The 16385-nt window shown below is 41.5% G+C and overlaps 1 protein-coding gene across 4 annotated transcripts in view; it reads left to right on the top strand.

The window, feature by feature from the left end:
* LOC145395050 (uncharacterized) overlaps window positions 1–16385 on the top strand; it is a 1083039-nt gene that overhangs the window by 154939 nt on the left and 911715 nt on the right. For all 4 annotated transcript variants that reach the window (XM_080268801.1, XM_080268802.1, XM_080268803.1 and 1 more), the window contains exon 3: window positions 4760–4951. In XM_080268801.1, coding sequence (XP_080124927.1) covers window positions 4760–4951 — 192 coding nt within the window. The remainder of the gene's footprint in view (window positions 1–4759; window positions 4952–16385) is intronic.

The raw sequence follows: 16385 nt of genomic DNA, 5'->3' as shown, positions 1-16385 counted from the left end.
GCGGTTACCAATACGAATAGTTGCCGTTTTCCCGGGACTGAAATGACAGTGACGTTCTCAGAGCCTGGAGATGTTTATCAAATTGTGGATAGCGCCGTGACGACTATACCCTTTTTAACTAACTTACCCTCATTTATGTCATTTTGCAGCTTATGTCACGTAGCTTAGCATCAGAAAAAAAAAAAAATACTAGGGCTTTTCACCTTTTTCATAACACATCTTCGTGACTAGCAACATATTCTAGGGTTAATGTATTGTAACTGCTCAGCCCCGAAATAGACATTAATTTTAAGCAGAGCTACAATAAAAACAATATAGTCGACCGATCACCTACTTGCTCAGTCAGTCTTACCAGTTATCAAAATGGAGGTATTTTAGTCCACGAGAAGGGTATTAATTTTGTGCATAGCCTGTGGAACCGCCTCGGACCGCCTCAGGACTGTGTGATTTCCGTGTGATGAAATTCCGTGCACTCTGACTGGTCTGAGACCCTGGCCACTCACAGCTCCTTTAAGGATTTATGACGTCATATCGTTTTCTTTGTCCATTGGCGTAACTCTGGGTGTAACGATGACAAACAGACGAAAGCCTACCATTTATGTATTATATTCACATTATTCCTTGTTTTTCCCGTTAGCCAAATATTAAACTTGTGCAACTTAGCTTACATTATCGCATAAAGCTATGTAATATACTATCTGGCAATTATATATATGATCATATATTAAATAAGGTAAATTCCACGAGCTTCAAAAATGATTTATTGTGTAAGGCCTACACAAAATCATGGCATAGCAACAATATGACCTGGGCTAAATTGATAAATTTAAACCATGAAATAACAACAATAATACCACATTCTAAGCAATCAAATAACATAACATTAATATATTATTTTATACATTCAGCTCCCAGAGACCTCTTGCAAGCGTTGCAGTTAGCTTTAGACGAATCGTCTTCCACTCTTGACAACCAGGGCTGATAATCCACGTTAAATAACCACTCGTCTCCAGATTTCTTGGTGGGTGGCATGACAACTTGTAAATGCATGAAATACATAATTACGTATCGGTACCTATTCAAGTCGTCCTACTAACAGCCTGTAGGTAATCGACTGTAATTTCATGATATTGTATATTACATTATGTACTGTACGTATTACTTTATTCCACCCTATCATCACTACGATATCGTACATTATATACGAAAGTGTTACTTTATTTTTCGCTATCATCACGTTTTCTATCAATATAAGGAAGAGAATGAAGCATTAATGCTGTAGGGCAAACGCTGCTAAATCACACAGAATAATTCAGGGCTGAACATAATAACCTACAAAGTAATAACGAAACCTATAGTAACTTACCGAAACCTTGGGTATGGTGACCGTATCCTTACTGATACACCCCAGTTAAAAATGTTTTTTCTGGACACCTGTACTAGACCAACGTCAGGGACAGATTGGGCCATCGTTGCTATAAAAAAAAAAAAATAGTATGACTAAGTATGTTGACTACGACACGATTGCATGTGACCTAAAACTGTACATGTCACAGTGTATTAAGTGTATACACGAATAAAACGCCCAAACATAGACATTTACTTCGCGTAAATCTGAGAAATTTGCAAATAATTTCTAGAGAAAATCTGTATTTTCCATTGAACGGATGAGTGACGTCACACTCATCCGTATACGTCATCGATGTTCAGTTTTGTCCGTGCTAGCAGACGAATTTCCGTAAATGGCAGCCCTGCGCCTCATCGAAAGCACCGGAAGTTCTTGGACTCCTTTCGTGCTCTTACTTCTTCCTTAATCTCTGTAATGAAGTATATTTCAGCATGCAATTATAACTGAAATATATAATATGACAAAGAAACTCGTTGAATTATGGACCCCTTATAGAGCATCAATTGCCATATTAGATGAAGAAAATAAGTGCCGCTGTAACGAGAGAGAGAGAGAGAGTGGGGGGGGGGAGGATGTCATTCGTTACTTTAAATCACTATTGGAATTGTTTTACTGTAGGCTAATTGTAACGCATTTTCACTTCTGTAAAATTGGGTGTTTTTGCTTTGCTACACGACCCCCTGTAATAATATTTGGACGTATTGTGCCAGAAAGTAGTAAATAAAATCATCCTTCTGGGTTCGAATGTCGAGTCTTCATTTGAACGAAGCAGCATCGTTGTTTGTTCTGCTTTGAGTGAAAGGTTTGGTACGGTGACAAGTACAGGCAAGGACAATTCACTCATGGACTAGGGTGTGCTACAAATTCAGTGGACCTCATAGTATAGTACATTTGAATATATTTGATTAACATCACATCTTAAGGTCCTTTTTTTTTTTTCGCTTAACGGTAAGAATTTTGTAAGGTGGGATCCAGAATCGAAAGAGAAACCTGAGAATGTAAGAAAGAAGAACTATCGAGAGCATGGTAAGTGAAAAAGGTAAAATGGTTAAGTAACGTCTTGAGCCAGATTCCATTCAGCAAGACCGTCTCCCAGACGGTTTTCAAAGGTAGGTATGCTTTTATTTTATGTATTCTTTTTGCATATAATCAACAAATAGGTTTATGTATTGCATCCTCAACTAATTTTTAAAAGGTCACAAGACGAAAGATGACAGCTGTACCGAACCGCCTTTCTAAAAGATGCAAAATGATTCTTGGGAGTCTCACTAGTTTTATAATTCATACAGTTGTTTTCTGATTGGTTTTGATGTGATCGTTATTTTATCCATTTCCATATAATTTCGGAAATACAGTACACCAGAATCATTGCCAGTAAAAGTAATGTACTGACCGTAGGTCTGTACTTCAAGCAATTGTGGTATTTTCTGTAAACATCAGTAAGAAATTGTTTATAAAAGTTAGGGAGTTGTTTTACTTTTGGGTAGCAAGTCAGTATGAACAAATTTTGATCTGATTTTAAGGAAACTTGGCAAAACGTGTAGCGTTAGCCAAGACTTTTTTTTATTTTTTTATTATAGGTCACAGGTCAAGGACACATGGCAGGCAGACCAAACATTTGTATTCGATTCAGACTAAACTTGCTGGAAAGGTTGAAGGTAAGACAAGAACTGATGGATTCCATTTTGAGACCAGTCGGTTCCTCGGTCGGTCAGTTGTGAAGGTCACAGAGTTAGAACTGTGTGTGTTCTTACCTTACCTAATTGTTCTTACCTAATTGTATCTTTCTTTACAGGAATGAGTCAAGCTCGTACTGTCCCGTGTCTTAAACCATATTTATCGTACATATCCTTAAATTTGTGAATTGTTTTGGCACACACTATTTCGTTTGGTAGTGCATTCCATTGATCAATTGCTCTGTTTGGGAAACTGAATTTCCTTACGTCTTTATCACCTCTCTTCTTATGCAGTTTTTTGTAGTGTCCTCTTGCTGATGCTTCTCCATATGTTAAGTAATCATTTATGTCTATTTTCTCCTTTCCTGATATGCACTTATATAGCATTATCATGTCACTTCTTTTCCTTCTCTCCTGTAGTGTTGGTAGATTCAGTTTATTTAGTCTTTCTTCGTAGCTTAGGTCCCTTAAGCTTGGTGTGTGTGTGTGTGTGTGTGTGTGTGTGTGACAAGAAGGTTTGATCTGATTTTAACAAATCGTTTGTGTGTTGGGGGGGGGGGATGTACATAAAAACAGTTTTGCTCAGATTTTAACAAACTTGGTGGAGTGGTTGAAGGCCAGACAAAGGGTTAACCTTTTATCCTTTTAAGGGTAAACATACGGCTTAGTTTAAGGAGCAGAAGTACACCTTACTGATTCTCTTCCTCCTTTCCTAGGTTTTCAATTTTTTTCTAATAATTTTTCTGTTATAAATGATTGTTTACTGCTGATTTTGTTTTCCCTGGTCATTTTATCAGTTCTCATTCCGATGCACGTGTGTTTATTGTACAGACGTAATGCATAATGTCAGGCTCAAAGACGTACTGTACTCAACCAAAATTTGTAATAACAGCTGCACCCATACATATAACATATCCTTAACCACCCTAAACTAATCTAACCTAACAAAGCAGCATATCCAAACCTAACCAAAAATAGTACCGTAACCAAATAACCTAACCCTGCACAGTCAAACATAACCATTCGTAATAAGCTTCCCTAACCAAAGCCATCCTAACATAACCATACTTAACCTAACGCAATCTAGCTCAATAACACCAGAAATATTTAGGGTTAAGTCTAGTGGCCATGCTGTGCATGGTTATCATGTGATTTTAGTCCTTAACCCCCCTCCCCCCAACACAAGTAAATGACTAATCATAATCACTTACTTAATGCGATACTGGGTTGTTCGGGTTTGTGTGCCATGGGCTTACTGTACATGCTTAGCATCTGTGATAAGTCACATAAGATACATATCCAGTCATAATTAAGCACTTACAGAAGCAGAGCACTTGCTGCAGAATTTTTATAACACTCAATAACGAATGGCTTATATGGGATTAGATTGGGTGGCCATAGGGAGTTATTCTTCAGATACACAGGAATTGTGATTTACTTAATAGGTTTGATGCAAAAAAAATATAGTATGGACATTTTCTTAGAGGTTGGCTAGACTTTTCTTTGTGTCCTGCAGTTTTTGTAGTTTAAAAAGCTTTTGCAGTGGTACTTTTTTAAAGTGGGAATTTGGATAAAGGGTTTTGGTGCAAAAAGTGTCCATTTGGATAAGCAGCAATTTGGGTATCAGTAATGTGGTTACCAGGGGATGCCAGTACAGCATAACAATTTCTTCCAGACACCGATCCCTGGAACGTGATTCTGACGGTGGTGGAGTCAGTAGTGGAGCATCGTGGAGGGCGAGCGGAGGTGAGGGCAGCGGGGATGAAACCACCTCGCCCAAGGATGACAGAGATCGGCCCCGCCACCCACCTCGTGCTCGCTCCCTCACAGATGTGTCTCGCTCCATCCCATCGCCTTCTGCCACCAGGTACAGTATTGTATCAGGAATTACAGTAGGATCTTCCATGATATACAAACATAGTCTCTATTGTATTGCCTGTATGGGTAGTCATATATCCCTCCATGACATACACTTTCCGTAGTTATACTGTCAACTTTCAGATGTCATCAGTAATCACTCTAATGTCACTGCATGTTAAATATGACGATGTGGTATTTTGATGTGAGAGGTTAAAACCAGGTATCACCTAAAAGCAACAGCTCCCACCTTCCATCGACATCTTAAATTATTCTTATATCCTACCTCAGGTGGTATCCAGCCATTGTTGTGAGTAAAAGCATCCCATGTAGCAATAATTTTATCCATCCCTTGTGTTTGTACTGTACTGAAATTGGGCCTTCTCTTTGGTGTTGGAGATTTCAATCTCTCTATTATTTTTAAAACTTTTACTGTTTCCATTAGTGATATATCTTTTAGTAAATACTAATTCCCGTCAATATTTCTCTATAGATCAGTCAGCTTAGATAATATAATTGAAGGATACCTGGAATCCAGGGACCCATCAAGAGTGGAAATATTCTTTTATCAGCCTTCTCTTGGGGTTGAGGTTGTTTGTGTTGGGGACACCACTTTGACCTACAGTTATAGATGTGCATGTGTTCTTCATTTGTTTTGATACAAAAGTTAATGTTTGATCAAGTACAGCAAGTCCACATTTAACAATCAAGATGCGTAGGAAAAAACGTATAATATATTGTATGTCGAGGCATTTATAACATGTGTTCAGTGGAATAAGTTTGGCCAAGGGTCACTCACCCAACAGAGTTTAAGAACAAGTGTCCAACTCACCTAAGTTGGTAGTTCATTCACATCACCACACTTCACTTGCTGCTGAACTCCAACAGCACAATACTGTTCCTTCACTGACACCAACACACCCAATGGGGATGAGTTCAAAGGCCATTGTGGAACAAGGAAATGTTTGTAAGAAGTTGTGTCGGCAGTCATATAAGCAAATATAGCGCTTGTACATTGACCTGTGAGGCATTGTATGTGATCTTACAGACAAAAACACTATCATATATAGAGAAAAAGTTACCTTTTTCATTATCATACAAACAGTTCATTGTATAATGAGGGTCTGCTGTAATTTAATTAATGTTTATAACACATAGGCTTTCATTGAGGAAACCCATTCTTACAGATCTCAGTACCTTGGTAAGAATCCCATGCTCTAAATCAGATTTGACATAGCAGTGTATGCTGACAGTTGTGGCATCAGTTAACTTGGACACCCCAAAAACATAATTTGAATTTGTGTTAGTCATATGCCTTTATAAACTCAGAACTTTGCCAGTGTCCTGATACCCATAATTTCCCTTTGTAGCCACCTTAAGTTTATTTGGGTACAAATTGCTCAAAGTGAGATAGTCTTTCCGTTACAGGTGGCTTTACATTTAGTGACAAGCCAAATGGTTTCCTGTAAGCCAAGAAACCATTTACAACGCTGGGTGGTAACCATCTAACCAAACCATACGTGCTCCCTACGTGTCAAGTGGGTTGGTGGAGGGTTAGTGCCCCTCCCTGTAAAACAAATAACTCGGAGTCAAATGGCCATCCCGTACAGGATTATGGCGTCTGGCAATAGATAGATAGATAGAGATAGTACTGGCATGTGCAAGTTCTTAGCTTCATACCTAATGGGGAATATGGACAAAATTTGTATGGAATCCAAAGTTTCAGCATGATGGGCACATTTTTGTTAAGCTATCTATAAGTTTACTTGTATTGATATGTATGCTAGGTAGTGATAGTCTATCCATACAGGTGCTTGTATTGTTGCATGGCACCAGGATTGGTAGTTTTGCATCAAGAGCCCTAAAATACAGTACTGTACAATACATTAGATTGCAACTTCCTGAGGAGTTGATGACGAGATGCTGTTAACATGATACTGATTCTCGTTGATCAGTACCCCATGCTAAGAACAAACATTTGTCACCTTGACACCCCCACTTCAAAGAGAGGTGTTAAACCGAGGCAGATGCTGCGGCTGAGAAAAATATATAATGAGAAACTAGTAATTGCTAACAACAGTACATCAGCTTACTTTTGTGTGGAACTGATAAAAAATTGCAGCATAGTAGCATTAAGCAGTGTTATCATTCTTTGCATATGAGACATTGATTAATATTCATGGACTGCTTGTTTATTGTGTTATGATGAGGTGATATCATGCATTCTTTACTGTACAGGTAATTATAAATCAAAATGAGTTACATTTGCATATATTTTCTTCACCTAATCAGGAACTACCAGTAGGTGGGGAGAATGTAGTGTCAGACTACCAGTAAGTGCACATCTCTCTGATCAACGTTCTGTACTAAGCCTAAAGTGCTTTTTCCCCCATGTTCAGGTATATTTTACATGCAGTCATTAACATTTAAAGACCTATGGTTGTCGAACGACAGTTACTTAAAATGTGGCATAAAGTCCTACGGTGGTCAATGGCACAGAGGCTACCAAAAACTGTTGGTAGGTAGCACCACCTTTTTTTATATCATATATGGGACCTGGCCTGTGGGAACTAAGAGATCAGGTGATGGGAGACATGCTCCGGCCCCTTTCCCAGATGTGGGGACCCCCGTCCCTCCCCAGGCCATCTCTCCACCTCCCTTTGCCCTGTTAGATCCTGCCTTCTGTGTCCTCTCCCACCCAAACAACCCCCCCATACCCCATCTAGACCATGTTGGGTGTGTGTAGCAGACATATTCTCTCCCTTTCCCCCCTCATGATGCCCCTTCACACTCCCTCCACCTCCCTGTTCCCCCTTATTTCTCAAGGATGTCCCATTCTCGCTCAGCGAGAAGTGACTTTTTTTTTTTTTTTTTTTTTTTTTTTTTTTTTTTTTTTAAGGGTTGATTGTGCAGTAACTAGTAGACATATGAGAATGAAATATACATCTTCTGATGTGTAAAATCAAACATCTTCTGATGTGTAAAATCAAACTTTTTCAAAATTCACTTTGGTGCAGTTTTTTTTTCTCTATACATGAGGGGTAACAATTTTTATTTTTGATGTTCCTTGACAGTCGGTATTGTGGTAGCCATCAGTCATATGAGAGTGAAACATACGTTTTCATGTGTGTAAAGTCAAACACTTGAAACCTGTAAGTACAAACTTTACCTCGGTGAAAGTTTAAAAATCGGACCCTTTTTGAGGTTCTGGGGATAGAGGGGCTGGGAGATTTGTGGTCTTTAGGGGTTAAGGGAACTAACGGCAGCCATGCAGGACTACAGGAGTAAGTAAATAGCAAATATACTAACAAACTCTTTCATATATTTTTCAGTCAGAGGTCTGTACACTGTACTTAGTATTGCAGCATCTTGAGATGTATATTGCTCAAATCAGATTGTTGGAACTGGAATATTGATCAGTGGAACTTTCCATTGTTTTCACAAATTACATCTGTGTAAAGGTATGATTGGGATAAAAACATCCCAGATTATCAGATAAGATTCAATTAATTCTGTTCTAACAATAACTGTTTGCCACCAGCTGCCTCTTGAAACTCATACCACCTCATATTACAGGTATTAACCTTGTTACTTGATTCTTTGGCATAAATTGAGACTCCATTGTTAATGTGTTTTCAAAATTATGTTAGGTTTGGAATGATAGCGTTTGGGTATATGTTTATGGAGTCTGCAGGTTTGATGTGTTTTAAAGCAGATTATAGCAGAGTACATACAGTAAATGCAAACTGTAATGGAAAAAATATTCCACCATTTAGTACGGTACCTGGCACGCATAATGGTGCAGTTAGCCGTATTGTACAGTACTGTTTGTGATGATCTTGCTAATCAGGTCTTACATTATCTTACTTTTCAGTAATCACTGATAATTAGATAATGACTACCGTATTACAAGAATTTATACTTGAATGATAATGTCTGATTACTTGTTTCCAAATTTTATTTCAGTACTTATATGTGGTATTCATTGCAATGGCATATTATGTCAATGTGGCATTGAGAAAGAGAATGTGATAATCATCCTATTCTAGTATCTCTTGTTTGATGGTGTTTTATTATAATCGATGTGTCTGAAGATGCATTTATACTTTTAGGTAGAGAAAAAGTGAGCAGATGGAGAGAACACTTTAAGGAATTGTTGAACATAGTGGATGGAAGTAATGCAGGTATAATTGGCTGGGGAATGGCTGGGAGGAGGAGGGGGGTAAGACAGGAAGAAATCAGTAGGATAGAAGTTGTGGAAGCAGTGAAGAAGTTAAATTGGGGAAAGCCCCAGGAATTGATGGAATATGTGGTGAAATGCTGAAGCATGAGGGAGAGACAATAGTAGAATGGATGTGGAAGATGTGCAGATTGGCCTGGGAGAAAGGTAGACTCCCGGAGGATTGGAAGTCAGGTATAATTATTCCCTTGTACAAAGGAAAAGGGGAAAAAGAAGTGTGTGGTAATCATAAGGGCATTTGTCTTCTTAGTACAGTAGGAAAAGTGTATGGTAAGATACTTATTGACAGAGTTAGAGAAAGAACAGAGGAATTAGTTGGAGAAGAACAGGGAGGCTTTAGGAAGGGAAGAGGTTGTGTAGATCAGATATTCATTCTTAGATCTTTAGTGGAAAAGTTTCTAGAGAAGGGAAAGAAGTTGTATGTGGCTTTCATGGATTTGGAGAAAGCACATGACAGGGTGAATAAACGAGGATATTGGAAAGTATTAAGAATATATGGAGTAGATGGGAAGTTGTTGAATTATGTGAAGAGTATGTATGATGGTGCTAAGGCTGCAGTGCGTGTAGATGGTGAACTAAGTGAATTTTTCTCTTTGAAGGTTGGGTTGAAACAGGGATGTGTCATGTCTCCATGGTTGTTCAATCTGTACATGGATGGGGTAATGAAAGAGGTACAAGGTAGGGTAGTGGATGTTGGAGTGGCCCTGGTGAGAGAGGATAGTGTTTGGAAACTCCCTGTATTGTTGTTTGCAGATGATACTGTGTTGTTGAGTGAAGACGAAGGGGAGCTGCAAGGCTTGGTGGATGAGTTTGGGAGAGTGTGTAAGAAATGGAATCTAAAGGTGAATGTAGGGAAGAGTAAAGTGATGGTCTTTGAGAGAGGTGAAGTCAGTGAATGTAGAGCGAGGTTGGATGGTGAGGAATTGGAAAATGTGAGTACGTTTAAGTACTTGGGTAGTGTGATGAGTAAGGATGGAGGTTTGGAGGGTGAAGTGCTTGAAAGGGTACAGCAGGGAAGAAAGGTTGCTGGTTCCATGAAAGCAGTGATAAGAAACAGGGAAGTGAGCATGGAAGTGAAAAAGTTACTACATGCCGGTATTGTGATACCAATTCTAACGTATGGAAGTGAAGCTTGGACGTTGTTGGAAGGACAGAAATCAAGAGTGAGAGCAGTGGAAATGAGTTATTTAACCCCCCCCCATCCCGACGTTTTCTGGGCAGTGGTACGCCCCAGTCCCGACATTTTTGGATTTTTTTTTTTTTTTTTTTTTGCTCAAAGGTCCGCTTTTGGTGAGAAACATCAAAAATTCATAGAGAAATCGCTCACCTGAGGTTTAAAATGCTCGATCCAGGTAGGAGTACCTCCTTACCTTACAGGGTTTTCTATCAGGCTTGCTGCAAAGAAAATGAGTTCTATGGGAGGATAACTATTCCAAACCACTCATAAATGGTATTTATTTATGTATTTGGTACGAATTTATATATAGTACGAGAGTATATTGGTTTTCAAACAGTAATATACGCATTATAAGCATTGTTTCACTCACTAACTCATCACCATTCCTGACCTTTTTTTGCCACATTACCTGATCATCATTTCTAACTGTTTCTTCCTCTAATGTTTGTCCTCCACATTGTCATCGATTGGGGAATCACTCTGGCCCTGAATTTCGTACCATGGCATGACATGGCTTTACTGGCCAGGTCACTGATAACAGGTGAATTGTTGAGAAAAGGGAATGCAGGGGGGGGGAGGAGGTCATGCTGGGTAAGGCATTGTCCCTGCCTGGCATCTTGTAGAGGAAGGTGTCCCGTGTATACGTGCCAAAAATCACTTGCGAAAATTGAAAATTGTGCAAATTAAATTGAAAATTGTGCAAATTAGGGACCTTGCAATGTTGCCGCGTTAATTTACGTCTCCGGGATATGAGTGCACATCATGTGAGGACGTGAATTCACGTCTCTGGGACGGGGCGGGTTAAGAGGAGCCTGTGGAGTCACATGGAGAGAGAGGCTGACAAATGAGGATATAAAGGAGCATTGTGGTGTGGATGTGGATGTGATAGGAAGCGTTAGGAGGAATACACTGAGGTGGTTTGGCCATTTGGAGAGGATGGAGGGTAAAAGACTGACGAAGAGAGTGTATGTGAGTGAGGTGGAGGGGGGGATAGGGAGGGGAAGGCCGAGGATGAGATGGAGGGATGGGGTGGAGAGGTATATGAGAGGGGTGTGTGAGTTGGGAGCGGGGCAGTGAAATGGCGGGGGACAGAGCAATGTGGAGGTGATTTGTTTGTGGCCACCCCGAATGGGATTGAGGCATCTGGCAATAGATAGATAGATAGATAGATAGGTCTCTTTTTGTGGGTTATGAAGTTTTGAATGCAAGTCCAGCAGGGATATTGATGTTTTTAAGTGTTATTGCTCCTGATTACAGTCCTTTCCTACCACTACAGTAATTTCATACAATACGATATACTGTATTGTGTAATGAAGCATACAAGTATCTCTTGTCTTACAGTGGGGCTCGGTACTCCGTAGCTGCAGCGTTAATCAGTTTAACATAACCAAAGACATTATGACATCAGTATGTTGGGAATGTGTTGCTGGATGTTCCAAGGTTGGCCCTCTGGAAGTTGTACTCAGCCAACCTAAATAAAATTCATTGCCACCCATAACACACATATTGCCGTATTAACAACTACTGATGGATATTTGTTATACAAAGTCAATCTTCTCCATTGCGTTACCCTCTCCTGGAAACTCTTGAACAGGGGATGGCTATGACAGAACACAGGCTGCTTCATTCACATACCTCTTTCACTCTCTTAAAACACTCTTCTTCTTTCCTCTCTCGCACCAGTGTGCTGCTTCACCCTCTACTGAAAGATGCTTTAGATATGGTAATATGATGCTGAAGCTTGCCAGGCCAGGCCATCTCATTTACTCCCAGGAATGTTGGTATTTTATTTTTGTTTTGTTTTGTTTATAAAGGATCCAGCTTGCATGCATGTGTCAGCCTTGGTCATCTAATGGCAGCTCTCCATGCTCTTCAATCTCTGGCAGCCTCCCAATTTAGTCCCATATCCCTGAGGTCACACTCTAATGTATTGCCTCATCCCAGGTCTCTTGTGATCTACCTTTTACATACTTGTTTGCTTGCTTACTTACTTACTTATTCACTCTTGCAGCCTTGCATGGTTGCCTTTATGACTGCATGTGAAATGTACATGAATGAGGGAGGGGGGGGGGAAGCACTTTTAGACTTAGTACAGTATGTAGATAAGAGAGGTGTGCACTTTTTGGTAGTCAGACATTACATTTTCCCCACCTGCTGGTAATTCCTGATTAAGTAAAACAAATAAAGGCATATGTAACTCATTTTGATTTATAATTACCAATACAGTACAGAGTACAAGATGTTTACCCAGTTTATGCACACATTATTTATATACTATATTTCATATATACTATATTTCATATTGTAGGAGGAGGCCGTAGCACGGGCCGAACAGGGTAGTACTCCCGAGGGGAATGGGAATGCTGGTGATAGGGTGAGCTGGAGCTCCTGTTTCACTAGCTATCTAACCATCCCCCTTTGCTGACCTTTTCAGTGTGACAGTAACATGGAGAGTAGACCAGCATAGTCTCCCAAACATTACCTCTAACTATCTATGCACTACACCACATGCACTTTACATTTCACACAACGTATCCCACTACGTTACAGGGGTTGGCGCCAGCAAGGGCATGCGGCCAGAAAACTTTGCCCCCGCTGCCTAGTGGCGGACTTCTGGGGGGAGGCGTGGCGGGGGTTCCGCCGGCATAGATCATGGGTCCAGGGCGAGATGGGGCTCGGGCCTGTGCTAGAGGGTACAGGGCATTGCGGTTCCCAGGCTGCCGCTTCCGCCCAATAGAGAGGGGCCCGAACCTGGGAGTAGCGTCCCAGGAGGCTGCCCTATCAGTGGGTGTATAATGGCGGGATAGTTGCAGTGCCAAGACGCGCTTGGAGGGTGTCCCTGCAGCTGTCCTGGCAGGGTGCCCGAGGCCACTACCACAGCCACTGGTAAGCTGGTGGGCTAGGGGTCCCAGATCCATTGCCTGGACCTGGGATTGTGCGGTGAGTGGGACCTGTGCTGTGTCTGTCCCCATTTATTAATACTGAAGATGACAAAACAAAAAAGGTTTCAAAGCAAGCCTGAGGACAGTAAATCACCCATGGGGATGAGGGTGGGTTCATGGAATGTGGGAAGTTTGAAGGGAAGAGCAGGGGAAGTCGTTGAGGCATTCAGTAGGAGGTGGGTGGACGTGGCGTGTTTGCAGGAAGTCCGGTACAGGGGTGGATCAGCCAGAAAGATTGTTGGGAAGGACTGTTGCTATAAGTTGTTTTGGCAGGGGAGGACAGATGGATATGGAGGTGTTGGTGTGATGGTTGCGGAGAAATGGGTGGAATATGTTATGAATGTTTTGAGAGTAAGCGATAGGATATTGGTTGTGAAAATTCTGTTGGGAAGAAAGATAGCTGTGATTATATCGGCATATGCTCCACAGGCAGGATTGGATGAATCAGAGAAAGATAGATTTTGGGATGATTTAATACGTGTAGTGGGTGGTATGCGGGATGATGAGATAGTGATTTTGGGAGGGGACTTAAATGGTCATGTAGGTGAAGCAGCCCAAGGTTATGAAGGAGTGCATGGGGGCTGTGCATATGGTCTAAGGAATGCAGAAGGAGAAAGGATACTCGAGTTTGGGGAGGCAACGGACATGATTGTGTGCAACACATTTTTTAGGAAAAGAGACAGTAGGTTAATTACGTATGAGTCTGGGGGAAATAGCAGTCAGATAGATTATTTTCTGGTTAGGAGGGCCGATAGGAGGTTAGTGAGGGATGTTAAAGTTATAGGAAGTGAGGAGTGTGTGCAGCAGCACAAACTACTGATTTGTGATATGGTGCTTAAAGAACAAATGATGAAAAAGAGGACTTATGTACCTAGGAGGAAAATATGGAAGCTGAAAAACCAAGTAGTAAGGGATGCCTTCTATAGCGAGTTGAGGAGAGTGGTGGCTGAACAGGGAGCTGTAGACAGAGGTGTTAATGAACAGTACAGAGCCCTCAAGAACAATTTCTTGAGAGTTACTGATGTAACATGCGGCTGGACAAGAGGACCACCAAGACATAAAGTAACTTCATGGTGGGATGAGGGTGTAGAAGCTGCAATTAAGGAGAAAAGAAGGCTTTTCCGGGAATGGAAGAAGGGTGGTAGCAAAGAGGAATATTTGGCTGCCAAGCGTAGGGCTAGGAGAGAGGTATACAGGGCAAAGTCTGAGTCACAGAGACAATTACTTGATAACCTAAATCATGGGGAAAGGAAAAATATATTTAGGGTGGCAGGTCAGGTGAAGAGGGATAATCGGGATATCATAGGTGAGCAGTGTGTGAAGAATGATGAAGGAAGGGTAGTGGTGAACAGTGAGGATATTAAAGATGCATGGAGAGAGCATTATAACCGGTTGTTGAATGAGGAGTTTGACTGGGACAGGGAAGGTTTGGAGCCAGCAGATCCAGTGTCTGGCCCTTGGCCTTTGATTGATACTGCTACTGTGAGTGAGGCAATAGGCAGGATGAGGGTGGGGAAGGCAGCAGGTGTGTCTGGGTTGACTGCCGAAATGTTGAAGGCCTCAGGCGATATAGGGGTGAGTTTAGTCACTGACCTGATAAATAGGATTATTTATGAGTGTGTTGTCCCAGATGATTGGCTGAAGAGTGTAATTGTAAATGTGTATAAAGGGAAGGGTGATGCCCTGGAAAGAGGGAATTATAGAGGTATAAAGCTTTTAGATCAGATAATGAAGGTAATGGAGAGAGTTTTAGAAGGTATGATTAGAGAAAGAGTGAATATTGATGAGATGCAGTTTGGGTTTATGCCAGGTAGGGGGACCACTGATGCCATATTCATTGTTCGACAGCTTCAGGAAAAATATATTGGTAGGAGAAGGGATCTTTATTTTGTTTTTGTTGATTTGGAAAAGGCCTTTGACAGAGTCCCTAGAGAGGTGGTGAAGTGGGCAATGAGAAAGCTTGGCTTGGAGGAGTGGCTGGTTAGGGTGGTTATGGCCATGTATGTGGGTGCTCACACCCAGGTGAGAGTGAATGGAGATTTGAGTGATGAGTTTTCCGTGAATGTTGGTGTGCATCAGGGGTCAGTCTTGAGTCCCATGTTGTTTATCATGGTATTTGAAGCCCTTTCACGTGACTTTAGAAACGGACTCCCGTGGGAGTTGTTGTATGCTGATGATTTGGTGTTGATTGCAGAGAATGAAAGGGAGGCGGAGGAAAGGTTTAGGAAGTGGAGAGATGGTATGGGGCAAAAGGGTTTAAGGGTAAATGCAGATAAAACAAAAGTGATGATATCTAGGGTTGGTGGCGGTACTGTCAAAGACGAGGGAGAGTGGCCATGTGCAGTTTGCCACAAGGGCGTGGGAAGTAATTCCATCTTGTGCGGTGTGTGTGATAAATGGGTGCATAAGAGATGTAGTGGTATCAGAGGTAGACTGCGAGATAATGCTGATTTTATGTGTACGGCGTGCCGGGGTGAGCAGGTGGAGATCGTCAGACGTGAAAGAATTGAACTTGCTGGTGAATCTCTTGAGTGTGTGGAAGAGTTTTGTTATTTAGGAGACATGTTGTGTGCTGGAGGTGGGGCTGGAGCTAGCTCTGTGGCTAGGGTGAGAAGTGGTTGGAAGAAGTTCAGGGAGCTCTTGCCTCTCCTGACATTGAGGGGGCTCTCCTACGTGCTAAGGGGTCTTTGTATGCAGCGTGTGTTAGGAGTGTAATGCTGTATGGCAGTGAGACCTGGGCAGTGAAGGAGGAAGACATTCACCGGCTCAGACGTACAGAAATGACAATGATTAGGTGGATGTGCAGTGCGTCCCTGCGTCCAAGGCCTGGAGGGGCTGGGTTTACAATGGAAGAGTTGAGAGGTAGGATGGGACTGGAGTGTATTGGTGTTGTGATGAGGAGAGGTAGATTGAGGTGGTTTGGACATATGGAGAGGATGGGGGATGATAGTTGGGTGAGGAAGGTGAGAAGTGTTAATATTGGGGGTGGGGTTATGAGGGGTAGACCGAGAAAGACATGGGACGAGGTCATTAAGTGTGACCTTAGGGTTAAGGGACTGAACAGGGAGGCTGCAATGGATCGTGC

The sequence above is a fragment of the Coenobita brevimanus genome, chromosome 29, assembly GCF_032717465.1.
Source record: "Coenobita brevimanus isolate Jiangsu-jjx chromosome 29, ASM3271746v2, whole genome shotgun sequence".
In the NCBI taxonomy this organism is placed as follows: domain Eukaryota; kingdom Metazoa; phylum Arthropoda; class Malacostraca; order Decapoda; family Coenobitidae; genus Coenobita; species Coenobita brevimanus.
Note: the sequence above shows the minus strand (reverse complement) of the source record. Positions and strands in the feature narration are given on the sequence as shown.